Below are 27,451 nucleotides of genomic sequence, written 5' to 3' on the forward strand. Positions count from 1 at the left end.
GGAGTGACAGGAGGGGTCGTGTGAACAGCTCACTAAAAATGACCCAGTAGGTGACGGCTGTGAAAAAGGCAGATTCTGTGTTGGGGTTCATTAGAAAAGGAAAAGAAACATAGGTGTGTTCAAGGGGTGCACCCAGGCACACCCTAATGTCTCAAGCACTCCTGGTTGTGCTTTTATATTGTATTGTATATCATGTTTTTATACTGATAGTTTTATACTTTGAATAGTTTGAATTTTTGTGAACCGCCCAGAGAGCTTCGGCTACTGGGCGGTATAAAAATGCAATAAATAAATAAAAAAAACAATAAATAAGCAATAAACGCCAAATTGAGGGGGCCATTGATCCAGAGGGGGATCCAGATGTAGTGGGAATGGTTCTCCAGCCACCCTTGGGCTGCTCCACTGCCCCCCTCCCCCGCAACAGCACACTATTACTCCCAACAGCAGGAGCAAAAAGGAAGAAGGGTAATATCGCCTCGGAAGCCCCTCCTCCAGGCAGTGTGACACAAAGCCCCACCAATGGTGGGGCTTGAGGAGCATCTCCTTATTCCCACCACCACCTGCAATGGCCCTCCAGCAGTGAGGCAAGCCTAGGGTTGCCATACGTCCCGGAAAACCGGGAATGTCACAGTTTCCAAGCATTTCCAAAATGTCCCGGCCAGTCAGTCAAGAATCCCAGATTCCTGTTCCAACCGAAATAGTGCCTTGAGCCTGCTCAGTGGAGTGTAAGTCTCCATATTGAAGTCTTCTCTTGCTTTTGAGAACTAGTAGAGAAATGTAATTTAGTCTCATTTTTTTCTGTTTGCTTGCTTAAACTGTTCTTTGCCTATTATTTATTTGCAGGTGCTTAAGTACTTTAGGCTGCAATCCTACGCATACTTACCTGGGAATAAGTCATATTTAACTTAATAGGATTTGTTTCTGAGTAGACACACACAGGATTGCAATGTTAGTTAACTAAAGCTTAGATAGCTTTCTTTCTTTCCCTAGACCTTTACATATTGCTCATTTTTTAAAAAAAAATAATCCTAGCCCCGTCAGCCACAAATTGTCCCAGTTTTTTGGATTCCGAATATAGCAACCCTAGGCAAGCCAAATGCGGAGAAGGGCATCAGTGTCTACAGTGTCTAATAAAGAAATGAATAAAATAATGTCCTCTATTCAATAAATGATCACTTTAAAAAATTACCTGGGTGAGCACCCTAATGAAATGTGCTGCACACACCTATGAATAGATAATAGCCAATATAAGAATGCCTCCATACATATCTATGATGTATCCAGAGCTGTGGTTTGACAATAACCACAGTGAAAATAAAACTTAGAAGACTGTTTTGGCTCAGCTCTCTCAATTGCTCAACAGTAAATATCTGGTGGCTATCCCCCATCCGGAACTAAAACCCTACATTAGAAATTAAAAAAAGAACTCCCAGGCACAGCTGAGCTTATAAATACTGATCCAATTCAGAATTAAGTCAAGAGGAATTTACTCATCATTATTCGAAAAGTGTGGAAAGTGTAATTGTTCTACTTATACTTAGTTAAATTAAAAATATTCAGTAACATCATTTAATTCTTAATTAACATTTGTAGCGTATCTTACTGTTGAAAAGTAAAGCTTTTTTCAGGTGTAAGAATGAAGTGTGCCTCCAGTTTTATTCCAGAGAAAGAAGAGTGTGCCTCAACAATCAAACATTTGGGAAACAGTGAGCTATTCAAACAAAGCTTTCATCTTGTGCCCTGGTAGAGAAAAGGAACCATATTCTCCCACTAGGTTCACTTGTGGCTAATATTGACTTATTTTAGTACACACCTACACAGCTCGTCTGCAAATGTCAGCCTTAATTGGGATTCCAAACACTGACTGCATACTGTGCGCATGATGAATGTAAATCATTTTCGTTAAGATGTAAGAAATGTCTCTGGATGGGAATTCAGGGGGAAAAATGATCACTTTGCTTGGTTAAAGTAATCATTGACTTCCTAATGCATTTAAGTAATATGTTTTTAAGTCTCTGGTGAATGTACGAAGCACAGTGGAACAGATGGGCTGGAGAATCTAATGCAAATAAATGAGTAATCAACGCAGGCTTTGAAAGTATTTTTAAAAAAGTTTAGATCATTTGTGTTGTCTCATCAGGTTCAGGGAGGCTAGAATGGTGAATCTGTTATTAATTAGCAGGTTATCACTGGCATATGGGTTTTTATTGTCTGTCTGTCTGACTCTTCCTTCCTTCCTTCTTTTCTTTTTGGGTGTTTTCTGAATTTGGCATTGCAGATCTTCATTGAGGATTGAAGACCAAAGCTGATTTTACCGTAACCACATGACTGCTGCAAGTGTACACTATAATGCATATTTACATTATCTGCAATTTTGTACAATGTTACAAATAGTGCTTGACTGCAATTTACACTCCATGCACCCACACTTTTCCTTGGTCCAAATCAGGCCCAAATCCAGATGAGGGGATAGAGCATCTGGGACTAGCAAAGACAAGCCACTCATCCTGGTCCTATATCGCTTTATGAACCATGTAAACTTTACTTTATTGCTAGAAGAATCCCCCGGTGAGTTGACCCATGCCTGTTCGTCGCTTGTAAGCAAGCACACTTTGTGATATTGTACAACATCATTACTCTTTCCAGGACACATCTATTAAGACATCAGCCTGAGCTTCCAATTTCCTGGTTTTGTGGCGCTTGAGGCACATGAGATAGCCTTAACTGGTCTTAAACCAGTCATCTGATTCCCCTAGTTTTTAAAAAGGAATTGTATTATTACAATGTTCTTGGTGGGGAAACAAACAAATCTAAACACAGAGAGAGAGAGAGAGAGAGAGAGAGAGAGAGAGAGAGAGAGAGAGAGAGAGAGAGAGAGAGAGAAACACAGAAGTCATTAACAGAGTTGATGTGTACAAATGAATAGATTTGTCCCTGTACGTTTAGAATAGTGTACTTCTGAGAAAGCCTGCACAGGATTCAAGCAGAGCTGTGTCCCTTCATCAGTGATCTGTCAGGCACAATGATTCCCTCAGCCTTCAAAATTGCGTCTTCTCAGTTGACAGTTCCCCGCTACTCCTCCCACACTTTCAGAATACTGGCAGGAACCTTGAAATTCCGCTTGGTATTCGCAAAACATTGGAGTACTGGCAGCATTCTAGCTTCTACGTTGCACTGAGAATGCCTCAAAGAAGGATGTGCTCAGAAGCAAAACTCAAGCTCAACAAAGTTCACCGAATTCCTTCGCGAAAGCTCATTCCAACTCAAGTCCGTTTCAGATTTTGAGCTTTCCTTGTTCTTTTCGCGTGAAAATCGGTGTGCCTTTTCATGCATCTGTAGGGTGACCATATGAAAAGGAGGACAAGGCTCCTGTATCTTTAACATCTGCATAGAAAAGGGAATTCCAGCAGGTGTTATTTGTAGGCATGTAGCACCTGGTGACATTCCCCTTCATTACAACGGTTAAAGCTGCAGGAGCTATACTGGAGTGGACCAGTTACAAAAGAGAGCAGGGCTCCTGTAGCTTTAACTGTTGTGACGAAGAGGGAATGCCACCAGGTGCAGCCTGCCTAAAAATGACACCTGCTGAAATTCCCTTTTCTATGCAACTGATAAAGTTACAGAAGCCCTGTCCTCCTTTTCATATGGTCACTCTATGCATGTTTTTCAAAACGTACATGCCATTTGTTTGCATCTTCAAAAAGTATGTATACTTTCCCCATTGATTAAACCTTATTTGTGCAGATTTTTCAAATGTATGCATTTTTCAAATGTATGTGTGCTGTCGAACACATTTTTTGGGGTGTGTGTCTGTGACTTACCTAAACTAAAGGGACACTCTTCCCCAACCTGGTGACCTCCAGATGTTTGGGGCTTCAACTCCCGACAGCCCCAGCCAGCATGGCCAATGGTCAAGAAATACTTGGAGTTGTAGCCCAAAATGTCTAGAGGGCATCAGGTTGGGAAAGGCTAACCTATATAAAGAATATACTATAATACAGAGATAATCAGTTTCCTAAAATTGATTTGGGGCTCAGAATGCAGAGGGAAAGGGTGTGAAAGAGGTGTTCCCTTCCAGCCAACTTCAGCAAAGTTGAATATCCTCAATATCCTCCTTGTTCTCCAGACTTGAGGGATTCTTATATACATTTGAATTCAGGATAACATGTTGCTAAAAGAGGAAGCTAAAAGAGATACTACTACCTTCCCTGAATCTGGTCAAAAGTCCACATCTTCCTCTTCCTCCTCCTCCTATGTTATCTGAGCCTATTAGCAACAGCTAAACAGTGATATGACTAGGAGGGTTTGTAAAAATAATGCACGGGTGACAAAACCGCCCAGAGAACTTCGGCTATGGGGCGGTATATAAATGCAATAAATAAAAACCTTTGGGAGAATCTGACTCTTACCAACTCCACAATATAAGTTAATGTCATTCTAGTATATTATTAAACCATGAGATAATATACTAGAATGCCTTAGGATGGTTTTGCTAGGGATGGATGGATTCACCCATGCCTGCTTTTGCCAGGCACTTGCCAAGATGCCGCTGCTGCCCACCCATTTTTGCTGTACCATGTGAGCCTCTGGGTGGCTTGGCACCACTTTGTGTAAAAATGGCGGCTTGGGGTTTTCTGGGAAGTTCATGTTGTATGAATGGTGTTCGTAATGGGGCCATTTACGCAACATTACAGGCGTGAATGGAGCATGCAAATCTGCAATATTGCATACATGGCCCCTTTATGGCCACCATTTTATATAGCATTGCCTTCCTGGAAAACCCTGAGCCACATTTTTTATGCAAAATGGCAGCTCAGTAAGAGGATGAATGGCTGCCAGGCGCTTGCAGACCTGCATGGTCCTTGGCAAGTGGGTCCACAAGCACCTCATGGCTCAGCAAGCAGGGTCTGTGGGCCCAAGTGGTGGGAGTCCATCAGACTCCACCATCACCTCGCAGGCTCCTATGACATCCTTCTGTTTTGCCTCTGTGAGGAAGCAAGCAGGAAAATAGCACTGGAGAGGAGAGGCAGTCCAGTGGGCCCTCTTGCCCCTGTCTAGATATAGCTCAACAAACTCTGCTTGCCTGTGCCAGTAATGGCAGATGAACCAGAGTTTGCCCACTAAGAGTTCAGGGAATAGGCCTGGTACCGCCTAGGAGCCACCAGTTCACTCTGTCTGTTGAAGCGGCAGTGAGGTGGCTTTGGCTGTGTTTTGCTAAATAGAGACAAAACCCAGTAGCAAAGGGAACCTGAGACACAAGGTTACATCAGACATGTTTACTTCGTCTATTTTGTATCTGTCTCTTGCTTCAGGGTTTTTACTGTCACTAGCTCTCTTGAGCCTGCAATCTGCTGACAGGAATGATAGCCCATATCTACAGTATGTCTCCTATTTGCACCATAGGTGCTTGGGGAAATATTATCATCCATAGGCATTCCATTTCCATTACAAGGCAATGTGTGAAGGAGAACAGTACCTCTTCCAGCCTATACTATACACTAGCACTGTGTATGGCTGAGGCAGAATTCCTCCCTTTCGTTCTGAGAAGCTTTCCAGTCTAAGTCACAAAATAAGGCAGCAATGAAGTTTTCAACCATATTGCCCTCTGTCTCTCTCCCTCTCTCTTATTAGTGGCAGTGCAGTTCTGAGGGCTGCACTGAATATAAACTACAGAAAGTAATTAGGCCACAATCCAACCCAGAGGTAACACTTAAGCCCCTAAAATCCATGAGCTTAAGTGTGGGTAACTCTATGTTACATTGCAGCCATTACGCTTACTGTGTTCCTCAGTATCAATAATACTTTTTCTTTTCTTTTTTAGCTTAGAAAGTGCCATAGGAGAAGAAGAAAAGAACGTCATCAACTACATTAAACAGAAGATTAAGAGTCAAGATTATAGCTTGGTGTTTATTTTCACTACAGCTCCACCAAAATATCAAAATAGCAAAATTTGAAGCAAATTTGGCAGGCTCCTCTCTAGGTAAAACATTTGAGGAATTTAGAAGGAAGCCAAAAAGTTTCAATGCTTTTTTTCCAGCAGGGGTGAGGGTTTCTCACATCCCTAAACTTAATCCATAAGTACCACACAGAAAATGGCTTTCTTTCATAAATTAGCATTGTGATGGTCTTGGAGAAGCCTTTCTAACCCCTCTCACGCTCTGAAATAGGACATCCTTACATATTTCTTTCCTGCAAATTATTGCCTTGTGATCAAAGATGTGCTTACCATCTCACTGCAGTGAATTTCAGATGCATATTACTGTTGGATCAGATGTGACAGTGTGATAGCATAATTTGCAAAATAAAAAGGGGTGGAGAGTTACTGAGAAAATCTTCAAATAAACAGGAAACAGGCGCTTTCATGTAGTTTCGGTTAAAGATTTGTGGAATGATGGTGGGTAATATCAAAAAGGCATGAAATGTCATCCCCAACACTAAGGCTGATGAAACATTTTACAAAACAAAATCACTTGGAAGATGAGAAGCAAATTCGCTCCCTAAATTGATCCAGAATGTGAAACCAATGGGAGAGGTCTGGGATTTAAAGGGACAAACAGTGACATGTACAGAAGCAGCTTCAGCACTACTTACATCGGAGAACCTTGGAGGAAATGCTTCAGAATCTATTCTAGTGTCAGAAAAAGAAATGCTGAACAACTGAATCACCTGAATTTCACACTAATGCCTTACTTCCATGCCTGGCACAACCTGGGTGTGGGGAGGCCATTACGTGTAGGCGTGGGAGACAAGGCAGGAAGGCACACCATAGGTGGCCTCCCCATGGTGCCACTAGAGAGGGGAGGGAAAATCAGAGCCCATATATGGGCTCTCGCCCCTCCCCTCCTCCTCCTTTTCGAAGAACGCCTCCTTCCCTCCCTCCCTGTAGGCAGTGTGGGCTTGATGGTCATCCTTTCGAAGGCCAAGTAGGATTTTTTTTTGCTCATAATCTTTCATTGTTTATGAGTCTTTTCGCCTAGTTCACACTGTAAGACAGGTGGGGAGAAAAAAAAATAGGTTGATTTGGCATTGTTAACAATTTGGTCACATTTGCTGATAGGCAGGTATGTGCAGGCATCTGGAGCGGGTTAGGGTTGGTGAGCATTCAGAGGCACCATTGTGGTGATGGGTAATGCCTGAGGCTCCCCAGCTGAGAGCCCCGTGGCCCACCTGGCAGTGATAAGGGTTACCTTTGAAGCCAACCTTCCTCACTGACTCAGAGCCCCGCGGCACGAGGGGCAGTTGACGCAGAAGGCCTCCCAAACCCAAAAGGGGAAGCCTGGGAGATGTCGAATGTTGAGGCGCCACTCTCAGGCTGTGAATGTCTCACCCAATAAAACAACGGCATGAGGCCGGATTAGAGAAGATGCCTGCTTAGGTTTACCCTTTCCGCAGATCTATTAATAAATGTGGCCCTGTTTAAATCCCAATTTCGTGCCCGCCTCACCCATACTCCACATTCCTGCAGAGCTTGTGAAGCTCATGTATAAACTAAGCAATGAGCTTAGCAGATATGATACCTATTAGTATTACTAATGCTAATTAGCAATTGTATAGAGGTGTTTCTCCCCCCCCCCCAAAAAAGCATATGTATCAGTAATCCATGCAACATCCTTGCAAGGTAGGCCAGTGTCATTATCACTGTACTGCAGAAGAAGGGATGAGGCGAGGAGAGAGTGGTTTGCTTAAGACTACCTAGGAAGAATATGGCCAAAGCGATATTTGAATCAGGAATTCGCTGGTTCCCACTTATGTACTTTTCCAGTGCTGAACATCAATTTTGTCAATATTAAGACAGCTCTGCAATATGTTTGCAAACAGCATGTGAGTGCAGCATGTGTGTATATGTGTGTATGCACACACACTTGTCTAAAAAAATTACATAAGGATAAACTTTGCATGTTCTAAATAGACACAGTTTTGATACTCCATTAAGAAACAAATAATAAAGCACCAACCAAGGCAGATTCAAAGCTGTATGACTTATGCAAAGACATAAAAGCAAGTGTTTTTTTAACCCTGCTAGATTTATTGAAGAGTTCACCCAATATTTAAAGACCACCACTAGATATAAATTTGCATAAGCTTTCAAAATGTATTTTATAAAAAATCCCCTCATGAGACTATTACTGAAAGTAAGTATGTCTGACAGTGAGAGATGAAGTAGATTGTAATGTTTGTACCACAGTGAATTTTTTAGAAGATTTCTAAGCAGCAACATAGGCATTTTTTATGTAAAGAATACTGTTAGTGAAATGTATATCAGTATTAGGAGGGATGCTGCTAGACGTGTTGTGATAAATTGTGAAGCAGTAAGGTACATTCTTTTTATAGGTGGATGAAACAATCTGGAACTGGTTGAGATGACCAAATATGGACCCATTTTAGACACCACAATGTTGCAGGACATTCATTAGGATAGGAATAAACTCTTGAGAATGCCTAACCATAGTTATTGTTTCAACTATTCACATACAGTAGTAATCCACACGGATTCAGACATTTTAAGAGGAGAAAGAACTAAAGCTTTATGTAGAGTAGACAACCATCTTGGGTACCAATGAATGTGTTGAAAAAGAATCAGGGTCATCCCATCTGGCACGACCCATTCTCTACACTTTCAGGGTGCCATTTGCACAGAGGCCTACCTCTGGGGGGTTGGATTTGATGGCCTTGTAGGCCCCTTCCAACTCTACTATTCTATGATGCTATATCAGTTTCCTATACATGATGCATGCCCTCCTGTTTTGCACAGCATGGACTGTGTGTAAGATGGACAGTTATGGATCACAAAAATAAGAACAAAAGAGGACCGTTGTTTGCATAACATTTGCAAATCCTGATTTATAGGTATAGATGCAAATTTAGAAATTGTTATTATTATTTAAATAGAAGTACAGTATGCTGCTGCCTGTTCAGTTCAGGTGCTAATTGTCAATGGGCAACAGTTCTTATGCTTATTTATCTTTAAACCAGAATTGGACAGGATAGCCCTGAAAACAGAGGACTGTCCTCTGCAAAAGAAGACACGTGCAGTGGAAACATATATGCTTTTAGGTATTTAGGTGACTGAGCAAACAGGGCCTTAAATACATGGAGATCAGGGGTAGGCAAAGCAGTGCTCTCAATCCAATCCTCCACCTCAGCTCTTAATTCATTCAGTGTATAGCTGCCTCATAGTTTATGAATGAAGAGAGATTTATATGATACAAGTGAAGATCTGCAAACAGTCAAGAGAGGGAGCCCCACCATTACATGAAAAAGCATGGCAATGGAGGGTGGAACATCATCTACTCTTGAAATTCTCTGCCTTGGCCATTTGGGACATCTAGGTGGGATGGGGTAAGGATTGAGGGCGGACTTTGGTTGAGCATACCTCCACCGATGAACCTACTATGGGGGGTCTGGGTTGACTTAGGGCATGTCTAGACCTGCCGATAGCCCAGGCATCGCCCCGGGATCATCCCTGTGCATCCACATGATGCACAGCGGATTCTGAGGGCAGGGAGGGATGATCCCTCCCTTGCCCTGGGATATTGGCATACCCTTCAATCCTGGTTTTTACTGCGGTCTCGTGCTTGTCCCAAGACTGTGGGAGGTGTGGCCGGGCGTTCCGTTTACATCCTGGCTCCTCATGAGTAACCATGAGGAGCCAGGAACAGGACATGGGTCATGGAGGTCCTCAGGAGCTCAGTGACCATCGGGGGGTGGGGGGGTGGAGCAGGAGGGTTTTTTCTTTTTTAAAAAAAACTACCTGTTGTGCTGGAGCACTCCTGCGCTCAGTGTCGATAAAGACAAAACAAACTAAATAGTGGGCGTGACGTCCTCTTCCTCCTGGGACGTCACATGCGCGTGTAGACTGAGGGGGAGGATCCCGTGATCTTCATATGATGATCGTGAGATCATCCCCCTCCAGCCCCCGGTCTAGCCATGGCTTGCAGAGGTCATAGTGAGACTCAATTATTGTTGCCTGTGCCACAATATACACAGATGGGTTCAAAAAGAAAGGCAAAATTATCGCACACTCTTTGCGTTGCTGGAACCAGAAAGAACTGTGCCATGTCCAGTATTATACTGGAATTCAAATATAGTAATAGGAGTTCCACACCGATGTCAGTGACAATTTGTTGGCACACGACAGCTAATTTCTGAGTTTCTGTAAGAGGAAAGCAGTGATTTGGTGAGACTCTATTTGCAGTTTAAATTAACTCCGGAGCTGAAAATCAAATGACACTGTCAGTATTATCCTACAAAGTATTTCTGTCATTGAGCAATTTACAGTGGAAGTGATTTGGTGTGGTTTCTGTCAACGTTTTAACAAGCTGTGCTTTGAAACAATAAGATATAGTAATACTGATTGAACAGCCCGGCCTCAAGAAAAAGGTGTTACAGAATCTTATGGAAATAGATGTTTCTTTCAGTGCCAAAGCAATGTTTTAGGGACAGGTGAAAATAGGATGATCATATGGAAAGAAGGACAGGGCTCCTGCAGTTGTAATATAGAGGGAATTTCAGCAGGTGCTGCATTCATACAAATGACACCTGCTGAAACTCCCTTTTCTATACAACTGTAAAAGATAAAGGGGCCCTGCCTGTCCTCATTTCCTTATGGTCACCCTAGGTGAAAAGAGGAAGAGAATCAGACTCAGACCTGATTCATAGTTTCCAGGGGCAACATGTGAACTGCTTCCCTGCAGCCACGTGAGAATGTGGTGGAGTTTAACATGTCATATGAAGATCCACTCAACATTTCTGTTCTACATAGTAGTGCTGTGGCCAAAATTCCAAAAAACACACACCCCAAAAGCTCTGTTGAAAGAGCCTGGGGGAGGTGAGAATTTTGGAGATTTTTTTTTCCTAGGGGAGGGGGACAGAGTTTCCAAATACCTTTTTAAATGTAGGGAGTTTTGCGGCATCTTTTTATTTGATTTAAAAAACAACAACAACAACAACAACAACAACAACAACCCCAGCACTCGCAGGAGCCCAGGAGTTCTTCCTCAATGCCTATTGGACAGGGCAAGGTCACATGGTTTCCAATAGACCATTCTCACTAAGAATTGTCAGGGTCCGCAAAGCGCTGCGGGTGGTTGTTGTTTTTAATTAAAAAATAGAAAGAAGGCCCCTCAGCAATTGGCTACACTTTTAAAAGGTATGCGGAAATGCTGTCCCCCTCCCAAAGGAGAAAATTCTCCAAAATTCTCCCCCTCCTTGCAAAATAGGCAGAGAAAACTATACCTCTTTTGTAGGGAGAGAAGATTGCGCAATCATCAAGGTAACGGAACAAAAACAATGGTTTGCCTAGACAAGACTGGGGGATGTGCGGGACGTCTTGAGAAATGATACTAAGATCGCTCTCTTGACATTTCTCTAGCATTTTACCTCAATAGACATTTTAGATAACAGATTGGGCAAGGTTTTGTAGTAAGTGGGGGAGATTGCAGCCCCCCCTTTCCCTCTTCTTTCTAGATTACAAAGCCATGTATAGGATAAGTACAGGATTCTATATCCTGAAAAAGTGCTGAGTGACTTATTTGGGGTCCCTAACGTTATCTGATCATGTCCACGTTTGCTCTGCATCAGGTGCTTCCAGCCTATATTGTGGGACGTACCTTAGGAAGTTGTCACTCACATGTGAGTTTTAAAAATGACCAACTCAATCAAAAGTAAATGGGGATCAGCTGAACTCGAGGTGGTCCGCCATTGGGACCTGGATTTCAGACTCATCAGAAGCTCAGTGCTTTGCTGTTGCTTGTATGGAATTCTCCAAAGAAACGTCTAGGGACGGCTAGAAAAACTTTACCCTGGGCATGGCTAGACGAGGGGGGTGAAGGGTGGCGATCTTGCCATTTTATGATTGCGAGATCGTCATCCTCATTTACACGCGGCGCATGACATCCCAGGAGGAAGAGGATGTGGCGCCCGCCATTTTGTGCCAAGGTCCCGGCTCCTCGTGGTTACTCGCAAGGAGCCGGGACAAAACTGCAACGCCGGGCCACGTGTTCCACCTTCTTGGGAACATCCCGAGACTGTGGAAAAATCAGAATAAAACTGTAAGGTGATATCCTGGGGCAAGGGAGGGATCATCCCTCCCTGCTCCCAGCATCCCCTGTGTGTCATGTGGACACGGATGATTCCGGGGCAATCCCCGGAATATTGCCCCGTCTAGCTATGGCTCCTGTTTCATGCCTTTTAAAAGAGGGCAGTGCAGTGCCAGAAACATTGCCTAATGCAGTTTTCCCCAACTGAGTACTCTCCAGATGTATTGGACTACTGGCTTGGGGATGCTGGGACTTGTAGTCCACACATTTGGAGAGCACCCAGTTGGGGAAGCCTGGCATAATAGGAAGAAAGGAAGAAGATTCACTTTGTAGTCAGCATTTAAAAAAAGAAAAAAAGTATGAATTTGATTATGCTCATAACTCTTCTTTGTTATCACTTGCATTTATGAATCAATATAAGCTTAAACATTTTCCTTTGTTTATCTACTGGCAGTTTCCTTTGTAATAGCAAGAGAATAAATAAATAATATTACAAAAAGAAAAGAAAAAGTTTTAATCTGATTGCATTTCATTTTTCCTTTCTTGGTAATATTTTCCCTATTTCATTTGCTAATGTTGGTTTTGTTCGGGGGGGAAATGCAATTTCTAGACATTGTATTTGACATGAGCAACTTGTCTGTTTATTTGAAGAGCTCAGCGAACTGTGAAGAATGACATTTAAAATATGAGCATAATATTTTATTTGACAATGTTATTAAATATTAGGCCTGGTTTACGCCAGGGTTTAATCATGTGGCATCCTAGGTCAGCAAGGTGCTGGAACAGAACTAGGTTCTTCTTCAAGTTCTTGGACAAAGCTGATTGAATTAAATAATTTAAAAAGCCTAAAATTAAAAATCAGACTTAATTTGACATTGTTATTATCATATAAATTTAAATCACTTTACAACTCTTCGGTGAATCTCAACATGGTGTAAATTGGTATTCTAAACAATTTGCCAATGAGATGCTAAAACATGAATGTTAAATAAATCTATCTATAATAAATAGAAGTTTGTGTAGTAGGTGTATAAAATAGTATCTTTATGTATATGCTTATGACCTCCAATGAGGTCAGCATCTGATGTAATAAAAGGGTGTTAAATGGTGATATATGCAAGTTAAAATTGCTGTTAAATTCTTTGGCCCCAATCCAACAAAAGGGCACTCATAGTAGCTAAGGCTATATGCGCCTAACTCGGTAAAAGAAGTTGTAATGTTATGATCAGCTATTTGCTAGGAAACGGGGAGGGTGAAGCTGAAGCTAAACAATTTATTAGGAAGGAAGGAAGGAAGGAAGGAAGGAAGGAAGGAAGGAAGGAAGGAAGGAAGGAAGGTGTTCCTTGAATACATGATGGGCTTGGAGAACCTTACACGCAAGTCCCCATCTAACTAGCACTACTTCTGCAGAAACCTACTTCCATACAACCATAGTTCCTAGACAGAGATTATGAGAATTTAATTTTTCCTTGCAAAACATGTAAGCATGCCCTGTTTGCAACTCTGGTCATGAGTATAACAACACATCTTCCAAAAATATTTGTGAATTGCTGAACATGTGCTCACATTTGATTTGCACCGGGGGGGGGGGCCCTCCGGAAAGTGTTCAATTCCCCCGGACGCACTAATGTCACGCCTGGGGAATTGCGCACTTTCTGGAGGCCCCGGATGAAATGCATCTGGATATGCATCATGAGAGTGAGTGTAGAGTAGAGTGTTTTGATAATTAATCATGTTTAGTCTGTATCTCCTCTTGAGATTCTACTGGCACTGATACGGAAGGACTGTTTGTGGCGTTACACCCCACAAGTCAATTCCAAATGTATGTCTGCCGTTTGTAAGTCTGTGGTTTTTAGAATGTTGGCCTGAGTGGGCGGAGTTAGAATGTCTTGGGAGGAGGAGGAGTGATATATAAGGGAAGGACTGAGGGGATGGAGAGTTCTTTCCAGGGAGACTTGTTAGGTACTCTTAGAGTCTGTAGTGCTCTCTGTGTTTATGGTACTTAAGTTCTGGGAAATTTGAGGGTCAGTGTAGTGAGTGGTGTCTTTAGAGTGTGGTGTGCACGTAGTGGATGTATATTAAACAATACTGATAATAAAGTAAGTTCAAGAGTGATTGTGTGAGAAAAAGGAAAGCGCATATGTGAATGAGCGACAGGATTGTATAAAAGGTTTCAAAAAGGTTTTTAAATGTTATTGGAAACAAAGCTTGTGAACTTTTAAAAATAAATTTTGATTGTTTTGTTTTTAAAACTACCACAAAAATCCCACGTGTCTCTTTGGCATTTATCATCTTAAGTTTACACATTTAACACCCACTCTGACAATCATTCACCTCAGCAGATATAACTCACAGCGCATTATTATATATATTAAAATCCTTCTCCAATTTAAACCCCTTTCTCCACATAGTTTGGAGGAAGGTGGGTTTTTATCCCTTGCCTCAGGTGTATCAAGCGGTGGTGCTTGGCTTGAGCAGGGAGTAGCTGCGGCCGGGTCTGGTGTTCAGAGCCTGTGTCGTGGCACTGTTCCATAATACAATGTAATGAAAGCAGAGGAGCAGCATCACACTGACAATGGGGGAAAAAGAAGTAAAACCAAAGATGCAAGTTCAATGCACTGAAGGATGTCCATTTTAGATGGATAGATATTGATTCATAAGCCTCAGATGTGCCAATGCATTTTAAGATTAATCTTCAATAGCGAGAAAACCATAGCACATTTACTCCAGAATATCAGGTAACTAAAACAAGTAGAGTACATCCAACTCTAATTAGATTTTCTTAAGTGCATTGGACTTACACCTTTGACTTGGCTGGGTTTTTTTTCATAACAAAATATATGTAAATAGGAACAACGTAGTGTGGAGCAAGTTGAGTGTAGTGTACAGCAGTGTACAGCAGTGAACCCTATATGTCACAACTGAGCAGCTGACCTCAGCACAGTGCAGACCAATTACTCTGTTTCTATAGCAGTGTGCACCTGATACACATAGATTTGTATCAATGCAGATATATATTTAGACTATTGCTTTTAAGGCTTTGCCAACTAATTAGAGGATACTTAGTTGATTTCTTAATTAATAATTTTGTATATTACCAATCCCTAATTTTTTTTAGACAGAACTTACAATTTAATCAAGAAAGCTATTAATCATTTTCAGAAAGAAATGTCATCTTTAATACATTCATTTTCATGTCCTATAAGTAACACACTGTAATCAAAGTAGCCTCAAAGAATCAGCTGACAAGTTTTTAACTCTCAGACTCACTAATTAAAATGTGCTTTCACTGATTGATCAACAAAGGCTTTATTTGCTTAATCTACTGATTAAAATTAGCAGCTCTAATTTGCTGGATTTTTCTTTTTGGTTCTCTTTGAGCATCATTCCAATGGAAGCAATGGATCTGTGCAGTTCAACTTTATTTCTTTTTTAGATCCAGGTATATATCTTTCAAACAGGCGCATGGAGTCAATGCTGGACAGGATGAGGATGAATAAACTGAAACACAGATGCTGACGGTATGAGGTTTGACATATCTGGGAGTTATGGTTCTCCAGTGGAAGGGTATAGTTTCACTCCAGTCCTTGAAGGATCAGAACTAAACTTTGGTAATACTTCTGGACCTGGTGGCAGGAATACCTTTTACAAACAAGTTGATTTGGGAGGTGTGTCAACCAGTTGTGGATGAAAGATTGTGTTCACAGCTTGGGGCTGCTCCTGGATCTGTCTCTTCAAATGCCAGCCCAGACAGATGCGACAGCCAGGAGTGCCTACTATCAGATTCAGGTGTTCCATCAGCTGTGCCCTTTCCTAGAGTTGGAAGACCTAAAGACGGTAGTGCACATGCTAGTAACCTTGAGGCTTGACTTCTTCAATGTAATGTACATGGGGCTACCATTGTACGTAGTTTGGAAACTTCAATTAGTTCAAATATGGCAGCCAGGTTGGTCACCGGTACATCTAGGGGTGAGAATATTACCCCAACATTAAAATAACTCCACTGGCTGCCAATTAGTTTCTGGGTTAAGTACAGAGTGTTGGTCATTACCTTTAAAGCCCTACATGGTTTGGGTCCACATTACCTGCAGGATCGCCTTCTCCCGTACAATCCGCCCCACACATTCAGGTCCTCTGGGAAGAACTTATTTCAGTCAGCCAAAACTAGGCTGACAACTGTTACCCAGAGGACCTTTTCTTCTGTCACCCCCAGACTGTGGAATGGCCTGCTGGAGATTCATCAACTTAAAACACTCTCCGAGGTTAAGACAGCTATAAAGAGTAATCTCTTCCAGTAGGCCTACCCAGATGAATTTTAAACCTAAGAATTTTAAGATGTCCTGATTGTTAATTTAATATTGTATTGGTTTTATACACTCTTTTAATTATTTTTATGTATTTGATTTATATTGGATTGTTGTACTAATGTTGTTCCCCACCTCGATTCAAAGGGAGAGGCGGGTAATAAATAAATAAATATATTATTATTATTATTATTATTATTATTATTATTATTATTAAAATAAGTAAAAGGCTGAATGTAAACCACAAGCTTAGCAACTGACACAATACATAAATGAACAGGAACTAACAATTTCACAGAGAGGGAGGGAAACCATAGGAATCGGGAATGCTCAAAGAAGTAAAAGGAACATAATACAAACCGTAATGGATTAGAACAATAGCCATTCATAATTGAAAGTCTGGGCTCCAACTGTGGGGTTCATCAAATGGTTTTGATTGCGCCAACCTTTAATAATAACACCAAGCTTGTTCCAAACAGATTTGCAGTTTTCTTGGGAAGAATAACTAGCATTGGTATGGTTAGGTGTTTTTCTTTCTTTTTTTAATACACACTATTCATTATTACTGGCTAACCGCTTTTACAAAACATTGAACGAATTTGCGTCATTCTCAATGAAACACATTAAATACAATCTTTCTATGGATAAATTAATTACACCTCCATTCCTACCTTCCTGATGCCTTCAGAAGGGTTTGCTACGCAGTTATCAGCTCCATTATTCTTACTGATGGTCTTCCACAGTTCAGCAAAGGTGCTGTCTTGCTCTAAAGGGTTTGTTCCTTTTGCTTTAAAGTATTCATAGACTGCAGAGTCCCTGACGGTGCCATAAGACATATCCATTTGTTTGGAAAGATCCTGAAATGTTCTGAAACACAAGAGTAGTTGAAATGTTAGTGGGACATGGGGCATCAATTTGATTTTGCTAGTTAAGGAAACTTCGCTGTTTTTCCCTCTGAAGAAAGCAACAGAGGTCTTATGGACACATTACTTGTTTATTTTTATTTATGAAAACATTTGTATCTTGCTCTATATCATTGGGATCTCAGGGTGCGTACAGATAAAATCAGTTCAAACAGTAAATAAAGTACACCGCTGAAAATTGATTAAACTGTTAACAAGTTAAAACCAGTAGAAAATTTAAAAGCAATAAAACAATTAACACGATGTGTAGCTTTTAGGCAAATTTAGCCCTCAAAGGTTTTGATAAAAAGCCGTGTTTTAACTTGACGCAGAAACAAGGCCAATGTTGGTACCAGTCAAGCCTCCAAAGAGGGAGGCATTCCGCAACCGTGGTGGCGCAACAGAGAAAGCCTCTGGCATTATTTTATTAAAAACTGCTAGAGGTAAAGAAATTTGATTGTGGCAGCAGTGCTCAGGGAGGACATGAAGCTGAAGCACAGCACTTGACGCTTTAGTTTTTTAAAATCTCTTAAGGTGTTTTTAATAACAATTGCCCAATAACAAATATTTTTCATGGATTCTGTTTTCCTGTATCCCATCCATCAGTGCAGCATACATACAGAGTTGCTCAGGGAGTATCAAAAACGGATCACAATAATAGTCAAATCACAATGATCAGTCTAATAACATTACACATTTAGAGGTGTGGCTATATAGCTGAGGATGTGGTATTCCTACCCATCCATTTCCCCATTTGTCATAAGCAAACTTTCGTCTTGATTCTTGGCTTTTTATGTCTCCTGATCAACTTTGGCAATGTATTCTGCAAATCTCTTATGGGGAATTGAATTTCAGCAGCCCCTGCTTGCATTTACAACTGTGGGCCTTCATAACAAGTACTTAATGAGTGATAGGAAGACACCGGAAATGTGCAGAAGAAATACGTTAAGTGCCATGCAGTGCTAAAACAGTGGTTTCGAAAGGCTCTTGCCAGCATGCTATATTAGCACCAGTGTAGAATGTGAACTGATATTAATGATTTATACATGAAAGAAAAGTTAAAATGAAATAATGATTTCACAGTGAAGGGATCTTATTATTGTTCATTTATTATATACAATTAGAGCAAAACAACATCTTGCTGCAACGGGCATATGGATAGAAATGCTGTCAAAGGGTGGGGGATTTAATCTCCTTCCCCCCGATTGTTCTCTACCCGTCTCATGACAAAATCATAAACAAAACCAAAGCTTTGATGAATGTGGGGAATCAAAATGAATTACACAGCTGAACCTCAGTTTGAAAGTGCTCTAAATTATTGTGGTGCCAGCCACTACTAAATGAAAATATAACTGTTCCAAAAACAACAACAGAGTTATCGCTTTCATTCAGCATATTTGAAACAGAAATTTCCTCCTCTTTATCAATATTTATTCATTGACATTTTTAGTGGCCAGGACAAGCAAGAAACATTTTATTTATTTATTTATTTTAATACATCCAAACAATACAACAATAAAATATAAAACAATATCACATAATACACAATAATATAAAGTAAACAATTGATAAACATATGTTCTAACTTAATTCTCTTTAACATAATCATAATTAACATAAAGGTGCTCCCTCCAACCACGGGATCTTATTCATATTTCCAAAATCTCATTACTTCTTCTGGAGGTGTTTTCCCTCTCCCCTTTAATAATACAAATTCTAAAAACTGTTTCCATATTCCTTCAAAGTCATTCTTTTTTTTATCATTCCTCTTCTATTATTATTATTTATTTATTTATTTATTTATATAGCACCATCAATGTACATTTTATATTAACTTTAACATTAACAATGTAACTTTTATATTACATGTTAGTTTATCATTAATAGCGATATCCCATATTTCTTTATACCAGTCTTCTATATGATAATCCCCTTGAACCTTCCAGTTCCTAGATATCATTAATCTTGCTGCTGTTAACAAATTTGTTATCAATTCTTTTGTCTCTTTATTACAATTCAATTCTCCATATACTGATAACAATGCCACTATAGGTGTCTCTTCAATCTCCATTTCTAAAATTTCTTTTATCTCTTTAAACACCATTTTCCATAATTTTTGTACAAATTCACATTCCCACCACATATGTAAATATGTTCCTTTCTCTTGACAACCTCTCCAACATGTTGCTGAATTCATCTTATTTATTTTATTTTACTGGGGTTAGGTACCACCTCCAGACAATCTTGTAATAGTTTTCTTTTATCCTCACAGACATATTTCTTTCCAACTCTGTTGCCCTATTTGTTCCTTCAAGTCAGTTTCCCATACCAGCAAGAAACATTTTAGCCATCTTCATCTAGCTAGTTATTTAAGTTCCCCCGCCCTTTCAAATATTTTCAAATTATAGATTGGTTCATTCATGCTTGTGTGTCTCTTGTCACTTAATAGCTTTCTTAGCTGTGTCTCCTTTGAAAAGTACTGTTTGAGTTGACACTGGACTTGGCTGGACGAGGGGGATGGAGGGGGATGATCTCGTGATATGATGATTGTGAGATCCTCCCCCTCAGTCTACACGTGGTGAGCAACGTCCCAGGAGGACGGATGATGTTGCACACGCCATTTTGGATTTTTCTTTTTTTACTCAAGATGAGCACTCGAGCACTCCTTCGAAAAGGTAAGTAATTTTAAAAAACGTTTTTTTTTTTTTTTTACTCCCGCTCCTCTCCACCCCCAAAGGACATGAAGCTCCTGGAGAGCTCCGTGCCCTATGCCTGTTACTCGCGAGGAGCCGGGACAACCGGGACAGCCACCCACATGTCCTGGGGTTTCGGGATCATCCCAAGACTGCAGGGAAAATTGGAATTAAAGGGTAGGGCGATATCCCAGGGCAAGGGAGGGATCGTTCCTTCCTGCTCCCGGGATGGTTTGTGCATCATGTGGACGCACAGGGACAATCCCCAGGATAATCGACCCACGTAGACATGCCCATTGAGTGATTACTCTTAATTATACTACATCATCTATGCAACATGTGTTTTAATGAGTATTACAAGCCAAAACAAAGTGGGCCACAAGGAGATTTCAGTCAAAAGAGAAGCAAGAGTAACCAAGAACATATCAGTCTCTTTATCTCAAGTAGCGATTGAGTACGGCCCTTTCTACACCTAAGGATAATCTCAGGAAAATGGAGGGATCGTCCCTGCCTGCTCCCGGGATTCCCTGTGTGTCATTTGAATGCACAGGGATGATCCTAAGATGATCCCTGGAAAAAGGCAGGTGTAGAAACGGCCTACATTACTAATCATCTGTTTCATGGTGGGCATAACAGATACAAGGTTTCTGTCCTACATATAACAGCAGCCAGGCACCTCTCCATCGTGCCTGGGTCCAGCTCCACCTAAGAGCCCCCTCCCTCCTGCTGCCAAGTGCCAACTGTCACTGCTGAACTTTGCAACTAAGGATGTAGTGCCTGAATTTGCTTTTCTTTTCCCCTCCTCCTCCCTCCCAATCCCCTTTCCTTTTGTGTCATGATTTTAGATTGTAAGCCTGTGGGCAGGGACTCTAAAGAAATATTTTTGTAAGCTGCCGTGAGAGCCTTTTTCGGCTGAATGGCGGGATAAAAATTATATATATATATATATATATATATATATATATATATATATATATCTTCTGAATGAAGATCCTCAAATGGAAATGTTAAATTACCTTTGCTGGATTGAGGTGCTAAATTCAAATATCTAGCTGGTTACTGCTTTCTTAGGTGGCTAAGCAAATTTCTATTAGGTATTTTTATACCGTTTGTCAAGGCAAAACCCTCTCAGGGCATTTTACAGGAAAACGCTATGAAACCATTTTAAATATAAAATACAGTTGACTAAAGCAGCAGCACAAAACATTCCATTCCAATCCAAATCAAAAAATATATGTAACTGTTAAAAATTATGACTCATAAAATGTAGACCAGCACTACTATTCAGCTGAAAGTGGACTGAAACATCCAGAACTTTAAGGCCAGTTTGAAAATAATCAGGCACACCACCCACAGAAGAGCATTCCATAAAGATGGTGGTACCACAGAAATGTCATGTCTCTTAAGCCTACCTGATGGACTTAACGGCAAGTCCTTCATTAGGGCCTCCATGGCTGATTTTTAGGCCGAGACAGATTCATACATGTGCAAGCACTCCTTCAAATAATCTGGTCCTAAGCTTTTTAGGGTTTAAAGGGTAATCGCCAGCACTTCAAATTGGGTCTGAGAATATACTGGCAATCTAAGACATTCCCCCCCCCTTTTTTTCTTGTGAATATCAACAAACAGAACAGAAAATACATCGTGAAAATGGAGGAAATTATATACATAGATTGTGTATATAAAATTATCATAATTTTCCATCGTATGTACCATTTTAAAAAAAGGCAATCTAAGACATGTACTGAAATGAGATGTTGAGCTTTTGTGAAGCTTTCACATTAGGCAAACCCCTGCACTATTGGTGCCAAATGAACCTCTGAGTCTCTCTAGCATTCTCAATTAAGGATCTGATTTAGTTAAAATCCCACTGGGACTCCACAATCAACTTGTGCTCGACTGGGGTCATAGACAGAATAGTCTCAGGGAGATGCTCTGAAATGCAGAACTGAAATTTATTATAAATGCGTGTGTGATGTTTTATTGGAAATGTTCAGTTTGTAAAAAGTTTTGATCTGAAGAGAAAAGGGTTTGATCTGAATAGAGAACAGCTTTTGGTGTATGCAACAGCCTGGGTGCCTTTTATAAAGACCCAACCACTGCATAAGTGGAGAGGAGAGATGGGAGCAGCCAGTCCCCCACAATTATCACAGGAGAGTCTGGAAATTTGGAAGGAGGTGGAGGGAGGCCTTCTTTATTTTCTAAAATGAGAGATGGTAAGAGTTCACATTCCCTTGAAAGCTATATTCCTTGCTGTGGAAATTGCAACTACCCCTAATCTCACCGGTATGTAGGCTATTTGGGGCTAGTCTTTATTAAGAGAAAGACCCACTGCACAAGATTAAAAGTACTTCCTTGTTTACTGCATGTCCCATGTTCTCCAGGGCTTCTGATGTTTTGGGTTCTTGGCAAGAATTAATTAAGAATAAGATCCTTCAGCAGCTATTGCTTAAGAGACTGGAAGAGGAGACATTTTGAAACGTCTAAGAAATCATGCCATTCCTCTAGGCAGAAATTCAATGAGGTATTATCTCCTTAAAATTTAACACATTTCTCTTCTTCACTAATTGCTCTCTCTCTCTCATCTTAATTATATAATTTATGGAATGGCAGATTTCCTTGGAATCAGATGAATAAGTAGAGATGAATGACAAAAGCATATGGCTTTCTTGAACATGGCTTCAGTAGATTTATCCTGATAATGTCAGTGGATATATTCCAAGAATGAATTTCATGAATTAGAGATATGGAGAATGAATGTACATCTCTCCATGCTTTTATGCCCTCTTTACATATAAATATTGTTTCTATGTGGTGTATATAAACATTACGTGGTGTCATCTTGCTATTTTCCTCCTCCGTTCCAATCCCTTCTCCTTTTGTGTCATGTCTTTTCGATTGGTAAGCCTGAGGGCAGGAGCTATCATATTGCAATCATTTTTGTAAGCCATTGTGGGAGTCATTTTTACGTGAAGAGTAGGACAAAAATGCTATAAATATCCCTTTCTTCCTGTTAATCTTTACAGTTCATTCATTTTTTCCGTTTCAGAACGCAACCAAAATTCCTATAATTCGTAACCCTTGCTCTCCACCAACACAACGCACTACAAAAACAAAAAAAATACAAAAACTCTCTTCTAGAGCCCTTAAGCTGATTGAAGCATCTAAAGTGGTTTAAGTTGCTTTAAGGACTTCTATCATTTTAAGCTCTTAAGCAGCTTTAAACAAGGCTTGCAAATAGCATCAGTCACTATTTGCTTTACGTGTGTGAATGTCTTGTGCTACTGTCCCAAATGGGCTTGGAAGGAACCCCAAATTCACCTTTTATTGTGCACTCCTGTAGACATCTTTAAGGCTGCCTTAAATACCTCAAAATCTGGGGGTTGAGTGTGAATATATGCATAGGTTTAGGCCGTTCTAAATTGAAATATTATTCTAAATTATTAGTGCAGATTATTAGTCTTTCACCCATTTCAACTTCAGACTCAGGGTCCAACATATTATTCATAATAGGGGATATGTCTACATGCATATTTAGTGAGTTACTTAATTAATTATAGCAGGATTTCACAGCATGAGACCAAAAAATGGCTGGATGAGGGCCAACAATGTGAGGCTCAGTCCAGACAAGAGGTTCTATTAGTAGGTGGTTCATCTGTCCAGTGAAGTGGTGTTCAGCTTGTTGTAAACGGGGATGCAGTCCCCCTGGAAGGAGCAGGTTCACAGGCTGTAGTGTCCCCCATTCTACAGATGGGGGCCCCACTACAGAGCCTGCTTTGTCATAGCCCCCCATCTGTAGAATGCCCTTCCCAAGAAGGTCCATCTAGCATCTTCACTATATAGTCCTACCTGCCATACTAAGACCTTCTTCTTCCAGCAGGCATTTAATCTTTGATTTGCTCTTTTTATTTTCATTTTTACCACTGTCTCTTCAGTGTTTTTAATAACTTTTTTTTTTTTTACATTTTCATCAGCTACATTATTGCGTTGGCTGTTATTTTACTGTTTTTTGTGGCATTGTCATTATAAACTGATAACTGCCCAGTAGGGGCTTCTTCCTTTTGCTGCCTACCTGGGGGACGGGGGACGGACATGTTAAGGCAAGATACAGTACTTGACTGGTGGGCTTCATTAGGCCTGATGTGTCATAAGCCAAATGGAAGAGTTAGAGGAGGAAGGAGGGGGGTAAGGACATCCCTGAGTGATGGAGTAGCTTATGGTTGTCCTCCAATCTAACCCCCCAACAAATAATCAGCTTCCCTAGACAGTTCCTCCTGAGCACTTGCATGGTGTACGGCAGGATAGTCTGGAAAGATTATCGTTCGATAAGATTCCTCTTTCCCCATTACATTTTCTCTTCTATTTCCACAGCTACTCTAACCAAATGGCAGAGAGGAACATTGCTAAGAAGCGAATATCGATTGCTGCCCCATATATATATATTTTTTAAAAAGTGATGAACCTGTTTTATGTTTCATGAAGCAATGCTGAACATTTCTGCTGCTGGAGCAAACAACTGGCATAAAGATTTGGAAATGGGATAGTAGGCGGCACAGATGTGTAGCACATTTAAACAAAGCTTGGCACAATATAAACTGCAGCTGATGAAACAAGAGCTATGCGGTGCAATCTCCTTAGCACTTTCTCATATCCCTTCATTTTGGCCTTTGAGACCTAATCCCTGTTAGTGCAAGTACCAACCAATAAACCTTCCATTACTGACGAAAATCTTTTTTCTCCTCTAATCGAATTTTAGATTCTCATCAGATCTTAGGCTTGTTTCATTCTTTAAAGCCAGCTGCTGTGATTGTTCATGAGCTTTATTATTTATTTTCCTTGCCACTATGGACGCTAAATCTTGTGTTCCTCAATACGCCTCAATTTGATAAAAGGGAGGTGGGAGTTTCACAGACTTAATATCTGCAATATTTGGAAAATGAAGCTGTCAATGTTTGGGATGCCCCATTTACTCTAATACTAGAATGATGAACTCTCGTTCCATTGAGGGGCTGTTTTTAAACTATGATGAAGACCAAACCCAGTGGAGTATCAAGAGACAATGTTCTTTGCAATAATTATTACCGTTACTATTACTGTCCGTCATTTATATTGTGCCAGCCATGTATTGAGGTGGTTTTCGTTTGCAATGATCAAAGCTAAACTTCCAGTGCCGAAATAACAAAAGGAATTCACTGCAGAAACTTGATGCCAGCTGCAACCAACAAAAAAAGGAAGCCATGCTTGAAACCAATCCGTTTAGATTGGTACGCTTTAAGCTGTATTATTCTCTAAATTTTTGTTTTCTGTCATACCAGTAGGTCGCACAACAATATAAATGATTGTGATATAAATGCAACTTACTCAGCCACAGTTTCTGATGCATTACAAAGCGGCAACGAATAGGCTGTAGCCACTGCTTCCTTTGTTGTGATGTCATGTTCATTAATATTCTAATTGATCAGAGCAGATGTCTCAGTAATCTAAATGTTGACAAATAGCACGGCAGCTGTTGGCTGCATCATACACAGCATTTTCCCTGCTGCACCCAGGTTATACTTGGGCGCAAACGAACATGTACACTTGTAATGTGTAAAAGCTGCCTGTCGCCTTGCCTTGCCTTTCTATTACACAAATAAATGGCTGTTTTGGGGCCAGAGACAGTCAATTTATTCCTTGGGGGGCAGAGAAGATGAAGAAGCAGACATCTAGTTTCCAAACCTTACTAGCATATAGGCTTCCCAATAACCTGGTAGGCTAGGCTGAAGGAAATATGCAAGACATGAAGTGTGGTCCAAATATGTCCTGTGAGGCAAGTAAATGTTCAGTTTGGCAGAGAGTGAGAAGTTAGCTCTGACAGAAATTGCACATTAAAACAGAAATGTGTGTTGCAGAAATAAACACAAGAATTTGTCTTAACTGCAGCCCTCGTGGTGAGGCTGAAAGGATCAAGGAAACACTGACACATCTTTAATTCCGAGTTCTAAACCCTACATTTTATTAATATACACTTTGGCAAATGTTGTAATGTTACAGAACTGGGAACTGTTATAGCACAATACTTTTATAGAGAGTTTTATTGCAGCAATTACTGAGGCTGTAATATTCCTGAAAATGCTGAAATACTTAGATTTTTTTAGTTCCTCTGCATGTGTCACAACAGAGACAATGCATAAATACATCAGCCTTAATTACAGTTGAAGGGGAGGGGAATCCATTCCAATAGCGAGGAATAAAGCTATCAAAGTAAAGGAGAGTCTACCTTGATGGTGCTGCCACCCTCTGCATAAACCTTGGAATATGGCCACCTTTACCCTATCAGGAAATACCACAATTAAGCCTCCTGCCGTGTTACTGTTTCCTTGACCCACTCAGCACTACGGCTGTAGTTAAGACTACTTGCACCAAAGAAGCAGGAGATATAGTAAATGTTCTAAGAATCTCCGCTCTTTTAGAAAAGTATCTTTCTATCCATTACGGCTGTGCAGATTAGTTTAAAAACATGTGGATAAGTTAAACCTCAGAAATACAGTATGCTCTACTGATTTTTTAATCATTAATTAATTCCCTCTCCATCCCAAATTACAACCCTGAACACTTACATCTGAGGAAACATTCAAACCATTTCTCCACATGTCAAAATGTGTGTATTCAAGCGTGCGGTTGCTTTGTTATTTTGTATTCTACTTGGTATCTTAGGCTAGATCTACACTACTGCTTTAAAGCGGTATTGTATTGCACTGATAACTTTTGAGGCACAGGACACATTCCATATAGTGCTTTCATAGTGTAATATCCTGCTGTTTATTCCATATTTGCAATGATTTGACACAAGGTGCAGATCTGGCCTAATCAGTTAGCTGCTTTGAGCACCATTTGGTGTAAAGTTGAGTCACAAATTAAACAGACAATTCACCTAGGGCGACTATATGAAAAGGAGGACAGGGTTCCTGTATCTTTAACAGTTGCATAGAAAAGGGAATTTCAGCAGGTGTCATTTGTAGGCATGCAGCATCTGGTGAAATTCCCTCTTCATCACAACAGTTAAAGCTGCAGGAGCTATACTAGAGTGACCAGATACAAAAGAGGGCAGGGCTCCTGCGGCTTTAACTGTTGTGATGAAGAGGGAATTTCACCAGGTGCTGCATGCCTACAAATGACACCTGCCGAAACTCCCTTTACTATGCAATTGATAAAGATACAGGAGCCCTGTCCTCCTTTTCATATGGTCACCCTAAATTCACCCCTGGTTAGCCTTGCTTCTTTCCTTTCTCCCACTCTATGTTTTCTCCCCACTGTCAAACTTTAACTCAAAAGGGTTTCTGCAGAATCAATCAGCTGGTCATGATGTCTAATTGGAAAGAGGCACGTCCAGAGCAGTAAGTCATGCAGAGATGCAACAGGCAGACTCCTCTGTAAATAGTTATTCTGGGTTCGCAGGAGCTGCTTAGCAGTGGAACAGACTACCATGGAAGTCAGGGGACTCTCTTTTATTAGAGGTCTTAAACCAGAGGCTG

The 27,451-nt window shown here is 40.6% G+C and overlaps 1 protein-coding gene across 3 annotated transcripts in view; it reads right to left on the reverse strand.

Annotated features, from left to right (window-relative positions):
• GRID1 (glutamate ionotropic receptor delta type subunit 1) overlaps positions 1-27,451 on the reverse strand; it is a 906,582-nt gene that overhangs the window by 37,370 nt on the left and 841,761 nt on the right. For all 3 annotated transcript variants that reach the window (XM_063133111.1, XM_063133110.1, XM_063133112.1), the window contains exon 13: positions 17,014-17,209. In XM_063133111.1, the coding sequence (XP_062989181.1) occupies positions 17,014-17,209 (196 nt within the window). The remainder of the gene's footprint in view (positions 1-17,013; positions 17,210-27,451) is intronic.

Source organism: Elgaria multicarinata, chromosome 8, assembly GCF_023053635.1.
Source record: "Elgaria multicarinata webbii isolate HBS135686 ecotype San Diego chromosome 8, rElgMul1.1.pri, whole genome shotgun sequence".
Lineage (NCBI taxonomy): Eukaryota > Metazoa > Chordata > Lepidosauria > Squamata > Anguidae > Elgaria > Elgaria multicarinata.